Source organism: Bidens hawaiensis, unplaced genomic scaffold, assembly GCF_021521415.1.
Source record: "Bidens hawaiensis isolate Kalapana, Puna unplaced genomic scaffold, B.hawaiensis_p1.1 tig00067907_1, whole genome shotgun sequence".
NCBI classification, from domain to species: domain Eukaryota; kingdom Viridiplantae; phylum Streptophyta; class Magnoliopsida; order Asterales; family Asteraceae; genus Bidens; species Bidens hawaiensis.
In genome coordinates, this window is record NW_027502038.1 from 1 (window position 1) to 18,847 (window position 18,847).

General features: G+C 43.1%; 1 protein-coding gene across 1 annotated transcript; it reads left to right on the plus strand.

The window, feature by feature from the left end:
• The first annotated feature begins 16,107 nt into the window (after positions 1–16,107).
• LOC143605096 (gibberellin 2-beta-dioxygenase 4-like) lies at positions 16,108–18,605 on the plus strand. The gene is made up of 2 exons (XM_077081337.1): positions 16,108–16,935; positions 18,273–18,605. The coding sequence occupies exons 1-2, from the start codon at positions 16,108–16,110 to the stop codon at positions 18,582–18,584; spliced, it is 1,140 nt and encodes a 379-aa protein (XP_076937452.1). The 3' UTR covers positions 18,585–18,605.
• Positions 18,606–18,847: the final 242 nt, after the last annotated feature.

Genomic DNA, 18,847 nt, shown 5'->3' on the forward strand with positions numbered 1-18,847 from the left:
TCACTCACAGACAGTCATAGTCAGTTACTTTCTCAATCACAGAAATCTACAGAGTATTCAGCTATTAAGCAATACTCTCCGGATTTCCTTACTCTCACAACATTATCTTCTCCTACAGATACTTATTCTCACACCGGAGGGTTACCCCAAAGAGGACCCCTCTGTCCCTTTCTGAGGGGTAAGTTAACGGTGCTGTTCATTTTGTAGGTGGAAGAACCCAGATCCAGAAAAACCATCGGTGAAGAATCATAATCACACCCGAGGAAAGTAGATCGTCTACCAGTGAGTCGATCCACATCTCTTCATTGGCGCCATCCACTGTTACAAACGGCAATCAGATCTCATCAGATCTATATATAAAAACAAAAAATCACCATGGTTTCTGGCGTTCATAACGTTGATCAAGTTCTGGAGGATATTGAACGTGAGGACGTTAATGAGGGACAACAGTTTCTGAGGGTGCCGCGTGATTCTACGCGCACCACCAGTAACCGTACCTTCATCACAACTCCTCACGGCCAGACTGAAACTCCTCCAGACGATCTCACATTACAAAATCTTGCCGGCGCAAAGCAAAAGGGACCAATGGGTCCAGAAGATGAAACAAATGATCCTAAAGAATGGCTCATAAACGAGCAGCGGCCCCTAATGGACAAGTACAATGAGATGGTCAAGCAGAAAAAGCTAGCCGACTTAACACAAAGGCAAGCGCTTGATAAGCAAACTGTTCATGCAACAAAAAGGCCGCGCGCCCCGGAAGAAGGACATTCTGTTCACACTGCACACACTGAGTTCAGTGATGAAGAAGTGCATAGCATGAGGAAGACGCGGGATACTCATGCAAGAGGCTCACAGCTCCGCGCGCCTGTGAACATGGCGCCTGGAGCCAGAGCCGATCTGGATCTGCACATGCCGTACAGCCCATCAGTCAGAGGGCAAGTGGACGTAACCACACCGTACAGACCAGCCATCTTGGTGAAACACTCAAAGTTCACTGCGCGCATCGCGCAGGCTCCCATCCAGCACAAAACCAAGATGCCAAGTGGTTTGGGCAAGTATGACGGCACAACAGATCCAGACGATTTCTTGCAAGGTTTCTACAACACGGGAAACCTAGAGAGCTGGACGATGCCAACATGGTGTCATATGTTTGCTCGCTGCCTCACGGGCGCGGCGCGGGTCTGGTTCGAGAGCTTGCCGACTGGGCAAATTGATGGGTTCGAGGAACTATTGGAAAAGTTCCAAGCCCATTTCGTGCAGCAGCGCAGACACACGCGCGATCCTGATGACATCATGCACTGCGTGCGCAGGAATGATGAAACGATTGAAGACTACATCACTCGTTTCAATCAGGAGTCTCTGGCAATCGGAGGTATAACCGAACAACTCCTGCGCGTAGTGATCAACTCCGCCGAGCTCTCGTAAGCAGAGATGGCATGCCCACCACTTGGGCAAAACTAATGGAAGCATCGCGAGTCTTCGCGAGAAATGAGAAACAAATAGCCCAAGATAGGGCAAGAGAAAGAGCGCATCAAGCTGAGTCACCGCGCAGCAAAGAAAAGCGGGGCAAGCAGAACTCTGTATGGTCCAGGTTGCAACCAACCAGTTTTTCTTCCGCAGAAAAACAGGCGCAACCAAGCTCACCCCAACCCCAAAAAGATGTTCGTAATCGCGGGGAGGGTGACAGGAGGGAGGGCGGCAGAGATCCCAGCAGACCTCTGCCAAGAATATGGACTCCCCTCACTAAAACGCCTTCACAGGTGTTAAGCACTGAGAATGTCCAGTTCAAAAGCCCCAAGCCATTACACTACAAGGGACCATCAGATAGTGGCAAGTACTGTGAGTTTCACAAATCCACTGTACACAACACCGATGCATGCCATCATTTGAAGGATGCAATTGAGAAGGATGTGAAATCAGGCAAGCTGGCTCACCTGGTAAAAAACTCAAGACCAGAAAATGAACAACCAGAAGGAGCCTCTGCCAGCAAAAAGTACAAAAGAATCTGTGTAGCCGAGGGAGGAAGGCAAGGGCAAACGTCAAGAAAAAGAAGCGCGCAAATCCAAGGAGATTGGCGGGAACAACAGGTAATCTTCCCAAGAATCAGGGGAGGCCCTTCAATTAGCAGTCCTCTGGTCATCACAACACACATTGCTCATTACGAAGTGTCAAAAGTCCTGGTGGACACTGGCAGCGAGTCAGACATCATGTATGAGCAATGTTTCAGGAAACTGGATCCGGCGGACCAAGCAAGGCTTGAAATTGTGAATGCACCGATCTCTGGTGTTTCCAATGAAATCATTCATCCCCTAGGTCAAATACAATTTGAGCTAACTATGGGGGATGAGAAACACAAGCGAGCCGAGGTTGTTAACTTCTTGGTCTTGCCCACCACTTCTTGCCACAATATGATCTTGGGTAGGGGAACGATTGCCCAATTCAACGCCATACCGTCGCCAGCGCACGGCGCGTTGGGGTTCCCAACACCAACAGGTGTAACTTTTGTATACCGAGATCATTTGTGCGCAGTGACGAGTACTTCACGGGAGGGGAGAATGAAAATTCCAATGGCAGAAAACGCGCCAGAGGAATGGATTCTCAACCCGAAATTCCCGGAGCAAAAAATCACAATTGGCGCTACGTTATCAGACGACACGAGGGTGAGAATGAAAAGATTGCTCACAGCAAATATGTCGGTCTTCGCGTGGCAACACTCTGATATGACTGGGGTTCCGCGAGACCTGGCACAACACGCCCTCAACACGTTCAAGTCTGTAGAGCCAATTGCTCAAAAGAAGAGAGTCATGGGGGATGAGAAAGCGAGGGCCATGAATGAGCAGGTTGAGGATCTATTGCGCGCAAACATCATCCGCCCGATACGATACCAGACATGGGTAGCCAATCCTGTGATGGTAAAGAAAAGTAACGGGTCGTGGAGGATGTGCATTGACTTCAAGGACCTCAACAAAGCGTGCCCAAAAGATTGTTACCCTCTACCAAACATCGATGCAAAGGTGGACTCCGTGGCGCCATTCAAGCTAAAATGTTTTCTGGATGCCTACAAAGGCTATCACCAGATTCAAATGGCACCACAAGATGAGGATAAGACCGCATTTAGAACCGACAAGGGTGTGTTTTGCTACACAAAAATGCCCTTTGGTTTGAAGAATGCGGGCGCCACCTATCAAAGACTTATGGATGCCGTTTTCAGCGAGCAAATCGGAAGAAACCTAGAAGTCTATGTGGATGATTTGGTGATCAAGAGCAGGGAGGAAAAGCAAATGCTCAAAGACATCGAAGAAACCCTTGGGCGCCTAAAGGAAGTTAACATGAAGCTCAATCCGAGCAAATGTACTTTCGGCGTACTAGAGGGAAAATTTCTAGGTGTAATGGTCACCAAGGATGGTTTCAAGGTGAACCCTGAGAAGGTGGAGGCCATCATTGACATGCCCTCGCCATCCACCATGAAGGAAGTTCAGAAGCTGAATGGTAGATTGGTTTCAATCAACAGGTTCCTAGCGAACCATGCAACCAAATCTACCCCATTTGTCAATACATTGAGAAACTGCTTAAAGAAAAGTCAATTCAAATGGACTCCTGAGGCCGAGCAAGCCTTCAGTGAGATTAAAGAATGTTTGATAAATCTGCCCGCGCTCACAGCTCCTCTTCCTGGTGAAACTTTGACATTATATCTATCAGCAGGAGAACGCGCCATCGGCGCAGTATTATTGGTGGATCGCAAGGGAATCCAAACGCCAATATACTATGTGAGTCGGGTCCTGACAGATCCTGAGACACGCTACTCCATCATGGAAAAGTTAGTTTTATCACTAACACACGCGTCGCGCAAGCTTCATAGATATTTCAATGGTCATCCCATTGAAGTTCTGACTGGTTACAACATCCAGCAAGTCTTGCGGCGCCCCGCGCTCTCAGGAAGGCTGACAAAGTGGGCGCTGGAATTAGGAGAGCACACGATCTCCTATAAGCCCCGTCCAGCAATAAAGGGACAAGTCTTGGCTGATTTCATTGCAGAAGTCCCAGAAGGAAGAATTGAAGAGGCTCAGCGCGAGGTAGACCCTCCGCAAGCCAATGATGAAGAAAATGTTTGGAGATTGTTCACTGACGGAGCTTCAAACAATGAAGGGTCCGGCGCAGGCCTCAAACTGGTGGATCCAGAGAATCATGAATATACTTACGCCATCAGGTTGGACTTCAAGAGCACCAACAATGAGGCTGAGTATGAAGCCCTGCTGGCTGGCCTGCGCATCGCGCACAAATTCGGGGTTAAGAAGCTAGAGGCCCATGTTGATTCATACTTGGTAGCAGCACAGGTCAATGGCCTTTATGATGCCAAGGAGAACACCATGCCTCTATATCTAGAGCAGGCGAAAAAGCTCATCGAGCAATTTGAGAGCTTCAGAATCATTCATATTCCGCGCAGTGAAAACAAATCTGCAGACGCGCTGAGTAAGATGGCATCAACCAGTTTTGATCACTTTGGCAAAGAGGTCAGGGTAGAAGTAATGAGCAACCCGTCGGTGGTAGCGAAGTCTGTCCTGGTAACCCATACAACCCCTTCATCATGGATAACTCCAATAATGGAATTCTTGAAGGAGGGAAAGGTACCAGATGATCGCGCACAAGCGAGGAAGATAAGACACAAGGCGCAGAACTATGAACTGCTTGACGGTACATTATATCGACGCTCTTATCTTGGGCCGCTCATGAAATGCCTAGATGCTGAGGAAGCAAGCTATGTGATCAGAGAGATACACGAAGGAATCTGTGGAATTCATGCTGGCCCGCGCATGGTGGTTGCCAAGGCAATGAGCGCAGGCTACTATTGGCCAGGCATGTACTTGGACGCTCTAAAGGAGATCCAAAAATGCAAAGCATGTCAGAGCTATGCGCCGAACACCATGCGGCCAAAGAACAACTTGATTCCAGTGACCTCAGCATGGCCTTTTCACAAATGGGCAATCGACATTGTGGGTCCCCTACCGCAAGCGCCTGGGCGAGTAAAATTTTTGGTAGTGGCAATAGACTATTTCACAAAATGGGTTGAAGCCAAGCCGCTAGCAAAAATCACAGCCGAAGTGATGAAGCAGTTTATCTGGAGCCACATCATATGCCGTTTTGGCTTGCCCATGGAAATTGTGAGCGATAATGGCAAGCAATTCACTGACAAGAAGATATCAAGCTGGCTCAAGGAATTGCGCATCAACCAAATTTTCACTTAAGTTTATCACCCTCAGGGGAATGGACAAGTGGAACGAACGAACCAAAGCTTGTTAAATGGGCTGAAGAAAAGGTTAGAGGGAGAATCCCATTATTGGGTCGAAGAGCTACCGAATGTCCTGTGGGCACACAGGACATTAAGCAAAACCAGCAATGGCGAGTCCCCGTTCAGCCTAACCTATGGAACAGAGGCAATGATTCCAGCAGAAATTGGATGCCCATCCCATAGAGTGCTCATGATGAACAAAATTGATAACGAGCGCGAAAGAAGGTTGGATCTCAACTTACTTGAAGGGCGCAGAGAGGCGGCTATCATCAGTGAAGCCAAATACAAGAAAAAGCTGGAAAAATATTACAACCAGCGCGTGAAAGAATGCCACTTCAAGAAAAATGATTTTGTCCTTCGAAACAATGAAGCTAGCCGCACGATACCCCCGGGAAAATTGTCCCCCAATTGGGAGGGACCATATCAAGTCTTGGAAGAATTGGGAAAAGGCGCATACGCCTTAAAAGATTTGAATGGAAAGAAGATCCCGCGCGCATGGAACGCGGCACAGCTTAGAAAATGTTTCATGTAAAAATGTCAAGTTTGTAATCAAGGCTTTTTAAGCCAGTATGAATAATGATACGCGCTATCTTTTCTTAATGTGGATTCTATTACCTTTTGCATACATGTTTCACACTTCCCTTTATTAATTTTGAGCAATATGACAACACTATATTGACATCAAAGCAAAATAAAACGAAGTAAAACATACATGCGCGAGCTTCAAGCTCAAACGCGTTAATGAGTCTTAACTCTAAAACGCCAGGGCCCTAGCCCAATAATGTGAGCCTTAGCTCAAATCACTTACAACATCCATCTTACATGCTGCGCAGCCTGACCATAAAACACCTAAACACAACTAAGGCAAAGCAAATGCCAAAACATAGTTGTTAAGGTCTCAGGTCGAGGTCGCGCATGAAATTGTAATGGATATCTGAGTAACACATTGACGCGTGAGACTAAAAAAATCATAATTCCATAAACGCGCGATAACGTCGCGCAAAAGAGGAATAATGAAAGCGCCAAGATGCGTGTCAACATGATCAAGATATGGAAAAATCACTTACAATATGACAAGGGTTAAGTATAATAAATTCCTTACAACCTTGTTCTTATTCCAACGCGCAAGCATATCTTATATTCAACAAGCAAACAGGCGATATAAAGAGATGAATGGGAATGCGCAAGATGCGAAGAAGGGAAAAACAGAATTTCATTCAACAGCTTTGAAATTTACAAGTTTACAAGATGAGATACAAACTACAAATAAAAAAAAAAAAAAAAACATGAAGGGCTTCTCAAGTCTCCACGTTGACATCAGCCTCTTCATCATCCTCATCATCGCCCTCGGCATCTGGCGCAGCCTGCTCCTCGTCATCTCCAAACTGACCATAGTCAAGTTCTTCATCTTGAATGGAGTCTTCTATCGCAACAGTGTCAGGAGCGGATCCTTTGGCTACGCCAGAGCCGCTAGCAACGCCAGCATTCCCCGCGCCATCATCGCCGCCAGCCCCTTCGCACTCGTCAAGTAATTTCTTTAGCGCGACGAGATCGGGCTGGTCAGCAAGCGCGGATATCTGCAAATCATAAGGAAAAATATGAGTACAAAAAGACTTAGAAAATAAGTCAAGGTAATCTCATTAAAAGTTAAAATACCTGCGCAAGGATGGGAATGGGAGTATTTATATACTTCTCCCCCATCGCGGCCATCTCCGCGCAGGCAGCGGAGCTCTGATAAGGGTACTCGGATGGGTTCTTCTTCAGCATGCCATATTCATAGCCATCCGTAAACCCTTCAGCTCGCCCCACCAAGCGCGCGGGCAGCATTGCAGTCCATCACAAGGGCCTGAAACTCGTCTGAATATTTCATCGCGAAAGCGCAACGAGTCATGCCCTGTGAGATGAGCCAGTGGCGATCCTGCGCGAGGCCAGCAACAGACGTCTCGAGGGAAGGAACCTGAGAGTTTAATAACTCAACAGTTTCCTTAGTCTTTTTTAGCTCCTCTTTGTCAGACGCTGCTGCCGCCAAGATTTCTTCTTTCTCCGCCCGCGCAGCATCAAGTGCTTCCTAGCTAGACGCTGCCGTCGCCTGGGCTTCATCTTTATCGGCCTGAGCGGCCGCCAGCTCCCTCTTCAGGCGCGCAACCTCACTCTCCAGTGATGATTTTTCAGTGATAGACTGGACAAGAGCTTGGTCACGCGCCTCAGCCTCCAGCTCCAAGTCGCGCGCTCGGCGCGCGAACTTGGCAGCATCCGCCTCCGCCGCCTGCAGCTTCTCCCGCGCCGCCTGAAGCTCATGCCCGCGCTTCACGAAGGCGCTGTTGGCACTGGCTCTGTTCTCACTGAGCTCGGCTTGGAGCTTTTCAGCTCTTTCGCGAGCATCAGAAAGATGCCAAGCAGCCACCTTAGCCTCTTGCTTGGCATCCGCAAGAGCATCACGTACTTTAACGTAATCAGAGCGAAGCTCTTGGGAGGCAGCAATGAAGGCCGACCCAGCAAACATATGATCATTGAGCAGGTCATCGCGAGCGCGGTCCTCCTGGAACCTCCTTTCAGATGGAGGTACAGCATGAGCCCAGAATTCCGCACACACCCCCATGGACTGAAAGGTGCTGTCTTCAGTTATATTCCATATCGGGCGGTAAGTGTGATCGGCTTCCTGCAAAAAACAAAGAAATTGTCTAAGTCATCAAAACATTAAGATGGAAGTCCGCGCAGCGGAGCAAAAAAGAACCTATACCTGCGGGGACGAAGCAGAAAAGTCAGCGCCAGCCCCATGAGAAGGCTCCGCCGCGAAACCTCGTGGCGCTGCAGGGCTGGCGCGGGCGCCATCGGAGTCTTCACCATGAACCTCCTCATCCTCCTCTGAAATAGGCCTCTTCTCCTGCGACCTAGAATCATAATCGGTCTCGCGGGGAGGGCTGTGCGCAGGAAGAGGTGAGGGAGGTCTCGACGCCGCCAGGTCGGCGCGCAAAACGGCCTCCTGCTCCTTACTAATCCCGATGAGGGGAGATTCATCGCTTGCAGGAGCAGGAGCAGAGCCAGCGGCGCTGGCGCCGGCGCCAGGAGTGCCGCCAGAAGCTTGTACGCCAGCTACAGCTTCTATGAAAAAATCAACAACAAGAAATGGTTACTGACTTGATCTAAAAGAAAGTCAGAAAATAAGAGCGCAATACGTACCTTGGCGCAATTCCGTTCGCGAAGCAAACATTGCCATGAAGTCCATTCTACCCTTCTTTGAGGGTAAAACAGGGGACTTCGAAGCAACTTCCGGCGCAGCCTCGGCAACTTGTTGCGCTGTCGCCGGCTCTACAAAAAATTGAGTGAGTAAAGATTCATTAGTAATTCTATCAGAATCGCGCTCATAGAACCAAAAAAGATAAGCAAAGGATAAGCAAAGTATACCTGTCGAGGGCGCAACACCGCTTCCTTTTTCTGCCGCGGGAAGGGAGGAGGTAGCGCCACCATACCTCAAGTGGACAGGAGGTCTGCCCACTTTTTGAGGCAGGGAAGCCAAGGAAAACCTGGTGGTAAACTCCTGGGTTTTCCCAAATCCCCCCGCCTTAGTAGGAGGATCCTGAACAACAGGGGCATCATCCTTCTTCTGTTTCTTACTGGCCCCTGCGCCAGTTTTCCCCTTAGCTTTACGCTTTAGTTGGGGCGGCTCCTCCTCCTCCTCCTCTTTCGCGAGCTCCAGCTCGTAGTTTTCGAGCGCATCTACAATACATGCAACAAAAGTGTTAGCAAAATTTGGTATTATAAAGGAAAAAGCATACGTACAAAGGCTTACCAGGCGCATCGCTATCGAAGACAAATCCCAGATCAACAAGGATGAACATGTCATCAAAGCGATCAGGGAAACCAACCTCCCCAGCGCCAAGCGCGACGGATCCACCCTCCACTTGATCATCGTAAGCGGCGTGGATATACTCCTTGGTGACTGCACAAAACAAGTCAAGTGATATCAGCAGAAAGAATTATATTCGCGAAAAAAAAAAAAAAAAAAAAAAAAGCAATGTGATAAACTTACACAACCCGTCGACTTGGATAACGGGCTCAAGCGCGCTGTCCGCCCACCTCTTGCTCATACCAACCCCCACCAGCGCCTCCTCACAAATGCTCTTGGCGGGGGATGGTTCAGTGGTCAGCTTATTAACCCAGGCGCCAGTTGGGTTCTTGAGGACACCCACATCCGCAGGCGCAGAAGAGATCGAGCGCATGGTCATACGGATGGGGATCACACCAGCCCTTATGTAAAAGAACCTCTCAGACCAGTCATGAAGGCTCTTGAATGAAACAGTGGAGCACTTCACCTTCTGACTGCGAGGAACAAATGAGAACCAAGAATCTTGGATCTTGGGCTTGTAAAAATACTGAAAGCGCCGAGGGGTGGGCTCCTCGCGCTGGGATTTGCACATGAACTCGAAGTGAGTCATGCGCACAAGTCCAAACGGATGGACTTGGGATATATGAATCCCAAAAAACCTAAGCACCGCACCTACAAACCTTGTCATCGGAAGACGAAGGTTGCAGTGGGTGAAAAAATGGCTATATAGGGATATATAGCCGGTGCCCGGCTGCAGGCAACATGCAGCCAAACACAGAGAGGAAACCCTGAGAGGCGATAAGGCTGTCAAGATCAGCCTGCCTCAATTTGCAGGGGATTTCATTCCACCTCTTCATGGCTTTGGTCCTCCCTACCTCCTCCGATGAGACTTCAGCAGCCTTCTTCCCCTTGCCGGTCCTCTTCAATGTAGACATTACTAATGATTTTCTACGGCAATGGATGGGGGAGTTTGTGTTGTCTGAACTATCAGACATACAACTTTGACAACGAACGAGGGTTGTTTCTGAGTAGCAGATATTCGGGAAGCAGAACAAAGTTAATCAGAAGACAAAGAAAGGAAAGCTCAGAAGAATAAACAAGAAGATGAAGGATAAAAAACTCTAAGGGCTGGCTTTTATAGGCCCAGGAGAGAAAAAAATGGGTGCTGATCGGACTTCACGCGCCCCCACTCGCAGGTGTAAGCCAACGCGAGCACGACACGTGTCCCTGACAACTGTGTGAAGGGACACGAAAAGAAAAATACAGCTGTTGCCAGAGTTCACGCGCCACCACTCGCAGGAATGACCAATGCGAGCGCGACACGTGTTCCTGACACTCTGTGAGGGGACACGAAAGGCAACTGTAGCACCTCGAGCACACGAAAGGTCTGACACGTCTCCATCACTGACCCATGTCAGCATCAACCAACCACGTTCAGGGACGTTTCGTTTACAACCAAAAGGACAGATACTCGCGCAACGACGAGTAATAAGAAGAAAAGGACAAAACCCCTACAAAAAGAGCAAACTATTTAGTCTAACATCTATCTTACCTCGCTCGCGCGAGACAAGACACACATTAGACTGGGGGGGCTTGAAGAGGTATGTACCCGCCTCAACAACGAGCGAGGCGGGTCAACCCACAATATATAGACAAGAGTCTTGAAATCAAGACATTATGAAGGCACAAAGCCAAAACCTATGCGCATGGCGCATATCACATATGCTCAGGCATCAGATGCTCACGCATCATATATGCTCACGCATATCACATATGCTCAGGCATCAGATGCTCACGCATCATATATGCTCACGCATATCACATATACGCTCAGGAATCATATGCCCAGGCACCACAGATGCTCACGCATCACATATGCTCACGCATATCACATATGCGCGTGGCGCATCCGCGCGTGGCGCATATCACATGCTCGTGCATATCATATCTGCGCATGAAACATCTGCGCGTGAGAATAAAGAGAAGACCTCGCGCATCCTCAGGATAGGCGCATATCACACATGCACATAATCAACCTCATCCTTATCCAAACCAGGATTAGGGCAACCTTGATTGTGCACGTCAGACAACCTTCCAGAAGGTATCTTTTTAAGGAATAAGGATATGCTGATGTTGACAGCTGCCAAATGAAAGGTGGACAACTCAGCATGACACATGTGCTACCACGTGATTGCAACCAATGAGAAAGCAACAGGTGTCCCAGAGGACACGTGGCGCCGAGCAATTGGAGGAGGCCAACAAGGCTGAGCCCAATTAGTGGAAACCCTAGCACTATAAATACAGCATCAACTCCACAAGGAAAGATCATCCAACAACTGACAGTTACAGCCAGTAACATACACATTCATTCACATTCAAGCATATTCAATTACATTCACTCACAGATAGTCATAGTCAGTTACTTTCTCAATAACAGAAATCTACAGAGTATTCAGCTATTAAGCAATACTCTCCGGATTTCCTTACTCTCACAACATTATCTTCTCCTACAGATACTTATTCTCACACCGGAGGGTTACCCCAAAGAGGACCCCTCTGTCCCTTTCTGAGGGGTAAGTTAACGGTGCTGTTCATTTTGTAGGTGGAAGAACCCAGATCCAGAAAAACCATCGGTGAAGAATCATAATCACAACCGAGGAAAGTAGATCGTCTACCAGTGAGTCGATCCACGTCTCTTCACTTACTTTGATCTAAAATCTTATTGATTCATGTGGGTTTTGCGAATTTATAATATCGCCTGTTGTGAGTTCATAGTATCTATTATTGAGGTTCGCACTCAAGGCTCAATATTATTCAAGAGAGTGAGGGATAAAATTGTTAATTGAATAAAAGATTTTTGGAGCTTCTTGCGGTTTGCTATGTAAGTCGGGTGTGGGATTTCCCTAAAAGTTGGCATATATCATTAGCATATGTAGGAGATTCTTATTCATAAGGTCATAAGTATTTTCAAAAGTGTTAGTCAATTGTTTTGTAAATCTATAGCATTGATTATATTCTCTTTTGATAGTTAACTTTAAAGGTCATGTTCTTATTGCCCGCATATTGTCTAGGAAGTTTCATTTATCAACTCGTCTCTTTTTACTCTAGTAGGGGCATATCTATTCAAACAACTAACGCAACTCATGGTCATTCATTAAGTTGAGGGGTGATGTGCTTGAAGTAGTTATATAAAAACATGCTAATCTAGACAATAAGTAATAAATTCTAGACTCTTAAACTTAACTAAACTACTAACCGGCAAGTGAACCGGTCGACTCTAGTACAGCTAAGTAAGTCCGAATATCGAACCCACGAGACTCTTTAAATTACGTTTACTAGCTAATTAGACTCGACTACAAAACACGACTTATTATTTATATTTGTTTATGAGGGTTTTTATTTAAAATACTAAATTAATACTGTAATTAAAACTAATTAAGAAAACAAGTAAATTAAACGAAAACAAAGTTTGTTATGAAAATAAGATGATGATGAGAAAACTACCTAGGCTAGACTCCCCTAAATTTCGGTAATGAATTGGCTCGGGAAAATATTTAGTTATGGACTGGGATCGTAAAATAGACACTTAAAAGAAAAAACCAAATAGGACCCCTGACCCTTCTCAAGAGAAAACCTATAGATTTCTAACAAGTTTTAACGCACACCAGTATTAAAAATCAAGTTCACTTACGGTCACCCAATTGTTTACAATTTAGTTCCTTTATACGAAATCCTACCTTACAGCGCGGAAATTAAAGGCAATTTAATATGAATAATTGATTTGATAAACAATAATAGATAATCAACCTTAGACGGACTACTTACGAAGAACTAAATCTAGCAAGATTTAATAGTAAAGACTTATCAATAACCTAGCACTTTACAGATTTTAGGTTAGCAGCTCACTTAGGTTTATTTAACAATATTATTCCTATGATCTTATCGCGAAATCAAATCAGAAAATAATCAAGAACACAGAGTAATTGACCTAATAGCAATCCTATCAGATGACAAACAATAATCAAGGAAAACTATGGAATAAAACTCATCAAACAATCATAAGCAATCATACGCATCAATTAATTATAAGCAAATCTTTTACTAAATCATAAAAAACATAACTTAAATAAATCCCAAGTCAAATCAAAACGTCAACGTAAGTTCATCATAAGCCTAGACAGTCTATAACGTTTAGCCTAGCATCTTAAAATTAAACGAAACAAACAAACAAGAATTCATGGTGTAAATTAAACGAAAACGAAAGAAACAAAAGATAAAACCCGTGTTCTTCGTCTTCAACTATCACGCGCAACACCAGCTGATTCTTCGACTCCAAAGCTGCTGAAAACTCTTCTTGGTTGCCTCGGGATTCACCAAATTCGGATGTGGGGTTAAGGTATGATTAATGGTGAGTTTAGGGGTCTTTATATAGGCAACAAGGGTCTAAAAATAGGTTTAAGACGGTTAAACAGGAAGATTCTGGAAGTCGGGCACCGTTAAACACCCGCCGCGCTGCGCAGCGGGCTCTCCCTCCCCCGTCGCACGGCGCACCGGCCCAAGGGGGTGTCTGGTTCGGTTCACTCCTGGTTCGGTCCGGTTCGTTTCCTGACGCGTCGGTTCTCCGGTTCGGCTTGTTTTTGCTCGTTTTTCGCCCTCTTTTCACCGGAATTATAACCCGAAACCTAAAACATAAAACTAAGTTAGTAGTATACAAATCTTTCAAGAAACCGACCAAAACTAATAAAATATTAGATAAAATATACACGGGATTCATGTATAATAAACGTTGTATCAAGGGTATTGCAAGCCTAAAAGATACATTCTCTCTCTGATTATTTCTCATTGTAAATTTGATGCTATACTTTTAAAATACTCATGCTATTGATAAAAAAAAACAACCTGAAAGTTCCCATTGACCATCTATTGATGATAGTTCAACATTAGGAGCTGCCAAACCTGATATCCAGATGAGGATATTTGGTTTTTGTCAACACTATTGTAGATGTACTTGTCTGTGCGTGTAGTATTGCAGTATACTGGTAATTATCATATCTATAAATTTTAAACTTGACTTTGAGAATTCTAAGTATTTAACTATTTTTCAAAATTGGAGCCACGGACATGAAGAAATACTTCAACTGAAAATCACGGACATCAAAATAATACCTAAATTAGAGATCACGGACATCAAAAAATTACCTCAATTGGAGATATGATGTGCTGGAGGTGGATGACCGCCAACTAGATCAATTCATAACATAAGGCCACGGGGTATACTCTCACCCCAATATTAATTTTGATGACATGACATTTTAAAAATTGATTAAATCACTCCCCACTTGTGTTATATTTGTTAAAAATGGGTCATGGATTATGTTTTTCACGGGTTAAAAGGTAAACAACAATAAATTAAATTAGGGGTGAGATGAAGTTTAAATGATTAAACCATTTCCTTTAGATGAGATAGAGTGAAAGAGAGAAAAATGAGTAGTGTAGTGTTTATATGGAGAGAGGTTAGAATACCCCATGACCTAACATCTACATTTTATTTTTGAAATGTGAATGTTCTAAAATTCCCAAAATGGTACAATTATAATAGGAGATTTTATTTTCTGTCCCCTTAAATAAAAGTTTCCAGAAATTTCCCATACAAGCACGTTTTTGACGACGTGTTAGGCCTTAACGCGCATTTCACGACCTGTTAACCTACAACGCGTGTCTTTCACGGCATGTTAATGCGTCTTTCACGACATGTTAGCCCTATTAATTGTTTTTTTAATATTATATTATTATAATTAATTTAATACATATTTGTCATTTCTTTTATGACTTGTAATTGGGGGTGTCAAATGTAACCCATTGGTTGAATAGGTTGTAATAAAATGTATATAATGGGTCAAGCTAAAAATAGAAAATGATTGAAACGGGTCAAAACGGGTTGGCATTGCTTGAACTTTTTTATTTATTTTTTTATGGAATGAGAGAAACTTTTTAGTTTTTTTTTTTAATTTTTTAGTTTTTGATTTATATTTCAAGTTACGATTTTTTAATTGTTTCTTTTGAATTTTTTAATGAGGGGTTTTGAAATTGGTCAAAATTGCTTGAGATTTCGGAAACCCCTCACTAAAATATTCAAAAAAAAATAATAATAATTAAAAAAATCATAACTCGAAATATAAATTATAAACTAAAAAAGTAAAAAAAAAAACTAAAAAGTTACCTCCGTTTTTCACGTTACATTAAAAAAACCCTCAAGAAATGTCAACCCGTTTTGACCAATTTCAATCCTTTCTTTTTTAGTTTAACCCATTCTGACCCATTATATACATTTTATTACGACCCATTTAACTCATGGGTCACATTTAACACCCCTACTTATAATGCATCGTTGAGACTTACTTATTTTATCGTATATATCGTTGAGACTTACTTATTTTATCTATGTGTTGACATAAATTTTACTTAAAAAGAGACTGGTCAAATTTTTTAACATTTATTGAACATTTTAATATCATTTTAACACTCGGTTTTGAGTAAAATTTATGACAACATGTAGAAAAATAAACACGTCTTTATTACAAGTTATAAAAAAATGACAAATGTATTAAATTAATTATAATAATGTAATATTAAAAAACAATTAATAGGGCTAACATGACGTGAAAAACGCGTTAGAGACCAACATGTCGTGAAAGACGCCAACAGGTTGTGAAAGACGCGTTAAAAACTAACATGTCATCAAATACGTGTTTGTAGAAAACATTTCGGAAAATTTTTGTTTAAGGGATCAAAATTAGAATCTTCAATTATAATTGGGCCAGTTTAGGAATTTTTATTTCTTAAATCATTCATTTAAAACGACGTCACAACAATCGGCTGTTGATTATCTCCAACTCCAAGAATTCTAGTATTTAAACAAGCCAGAACACTTCCAACCTCATCAAATCAAAAAACATCACCTGTCGCTCTGTCTGTTTCCTTATTATCTCCAAACATGGCTTCATCATCAACTCATGATCACTACCACCAACAACAACAGCCATTCCCCACGGCGGCCCCACCACCAACACCTTCCACCACCCTACCTTCCACCTCCGACTCCGCCGCCACCGACCTTCTTTCCCGCCTTCTCCATCGTCTCCCGCCGTCCTTATCCAACTCCGCCACCACTCCATTACTCCTCCGCCGCCGGTCATCACTCGCCATCACCACCACTACCACTCCACCGGCCATATCTTTCACCGACCTTAAATCATCCATATTATCAAACCTACCTATAGTATCCGAACTTGGATTCTTTCAACTCACTAACCACCCTATACAACCCGAACTCACTAACTCGGCCGAGTCTGACTCGGTTGAGATATTTAACCTTTTAGCCCACCAGAAGCAACAATATTTTCCGAGACACTGGCCGCTGGGTTTCGACGATGATGATGACGATGACGGTGATGCCGACTCGGTGTTTCTTGACTCGGTTTGCTCGACTGAGTCAACCGACTTGACTCTGACTTCGCTGCGTGAGTTTACCAAGGAAATGGAGAAAGTTGGGTTGGCGGTTGTGGAAGCGCTAACGTGCGCCGTGGGTGTACGGAGTCCGGGTTTGGATGATCCGGGTGCGGTTCATTCTTTGATGTGGATATCGGATGTGAATAGTGGTTTGGGTGAGAAGATGGTCGGGTCGGGCAGGTTTTACCCGTATGTTGTCGGGTTGCATTATCATATGAGTAAGCAAAGTTGTAACTTGTTGACGGATACGGGTTTGGTACCCGTGTCATGTGAAATGGGTTCTATATTGGTTACCATTGGAGACATTGCTCAGGTGAAAATGAATATATTTCCTTTTTACATCAAAATCTTTTTATCTGGTAACATTTTTTAGTGGTTTTTTTTAGTTTTTATATTTTATAGAATATTATTCTATCATTAAAAAAACCTTTTTAACCAATTTTTTTACAATAAATGGGTTCGAATATATTTTTAAAATAATGTTGGGTTTGCTCATAAAAAAAAAAAAAAATAAGTTCGCTGGTTAAATCGTACATATAGATTATATATGAAACCAAAAATTAATCGGATTCTCCACTACGGGCCTAACTTGTTGACATTTAATTTATAGTGTAATTAAAATTTTTAGTTTAATATTTTGAACGTGTTAAATGGGTTTACAAATTAAAATTTTTAGTTTAATATTTTGAACGTGTTAAATGGGTTTACATGTGGTAATCAAATCTTAATGTTTTATGAAGTTTGATATGTAGATTACATGTGGGCAAATAAACCAATTAACCGAACTAACCCGAAAATTGAACCGAAACCGAATCGATTTGAAACCGGTTTGGAACCGATTGAAATCGTAGGTTCGGAACCGGTTTGTAGTTTTTTCCACCAAAACCGGTTCCAAACCGGTTAACTGAACCGAAACCGGCCAAAACCGGGCAAAAACCTGTCAAAACCCGAACCGAAACCAATCAAAACCCGAATCGAAACCGATCGTAACATTGTAAGAAACCGGTTTCAACCCGAACCAAAACCGATCATAAACCGGTTTGAACTTTTGTTGACCAAACCGAACCGGTTTTAACCAAATCGGTTTTGAGTTTTAAACAGATTTGATGTAGATTGTAGACAAATATGAGTTATACAACTCATCTGCGGATTAGCCGGATAGATATGTTTAAAAAATGATGAAGGTCTTAACTTGGATTCCATATGGATTATTTAAGAGTTGAAATTTGAAAAGATGTCTTATTTGAAATTATTATTTTTGTGACCTAAACCCACTACGTGATTTAAATTTATGAAAATAGAATTTAGTGCTTGCGGTTCTGTCGCCTGTCGACCTTGATATATCAAATATATCAAATTAAATAAGTTTGGTTGGCTTTACTAATTTTTAGATTATTTTTTATTAAAATACAGATTGTGGCTTGATAGAAAATCATTTGATGGGGCTCTTGAAGTCTATTTTTTTGTTTAATTGTCATAAAACGCGGTATTATATTTGAGATTATTTCTGGGTGTGACATGATATTGATTTGGACTTCAAAACGTCCCATTTTTGTCATTTTATATGATTTTTATATTTTAAAAATTCGGTGCCTAAGAGTTTATGTTTTCATTTCACGAATTAAATAAGTTATCTTTTTTATTGTATAGGTATGGAGCAATGGAAAATTAAAGAACGTGAGGGGAAAACCGAGTTTAAGCATTGAAGAAGGCAGCGACAACTCAAGTTTATCTATGTCACTATTGGTAACATTGCCGCTAGAGAGCACCGTCTCTCCTCTTTCTCTGAAGGTGGAGATTGGTTGCGCCGACCTCACCGACAACTGCGATAAAGATGTTTATGAAAAGTCTAAAGAAGAAAGATTGTTCAATTCATTTTCTTTTGAAGATTATGCTTGGAGAGTTTATCATGAAAGAGTTCCTCTTAAAGACCCCTTGGATAGATACCGGAACAAATTGTGAGGAAATTTGTGTCTTGTGAAGAATTTTGTCTAGAATTTGATACCATGTGTGTTCTTTTTTATGAAACATTATATAATTTTGAGGTGATGGTATCCGTTTTTTTGGTTATATAAAAAGCGTACTTTGCTTTCATAAAAAGCAGAAAAGTTGACTTGTTTAAAAAAAGATATAATGAAATATCTTTTTTATTCTCTTTATGTTTCAAAATGGTTTTTTACATTTTAAACTTTAAAAAGAGTGGTGCAAAGCCAGCTACCTTTTGC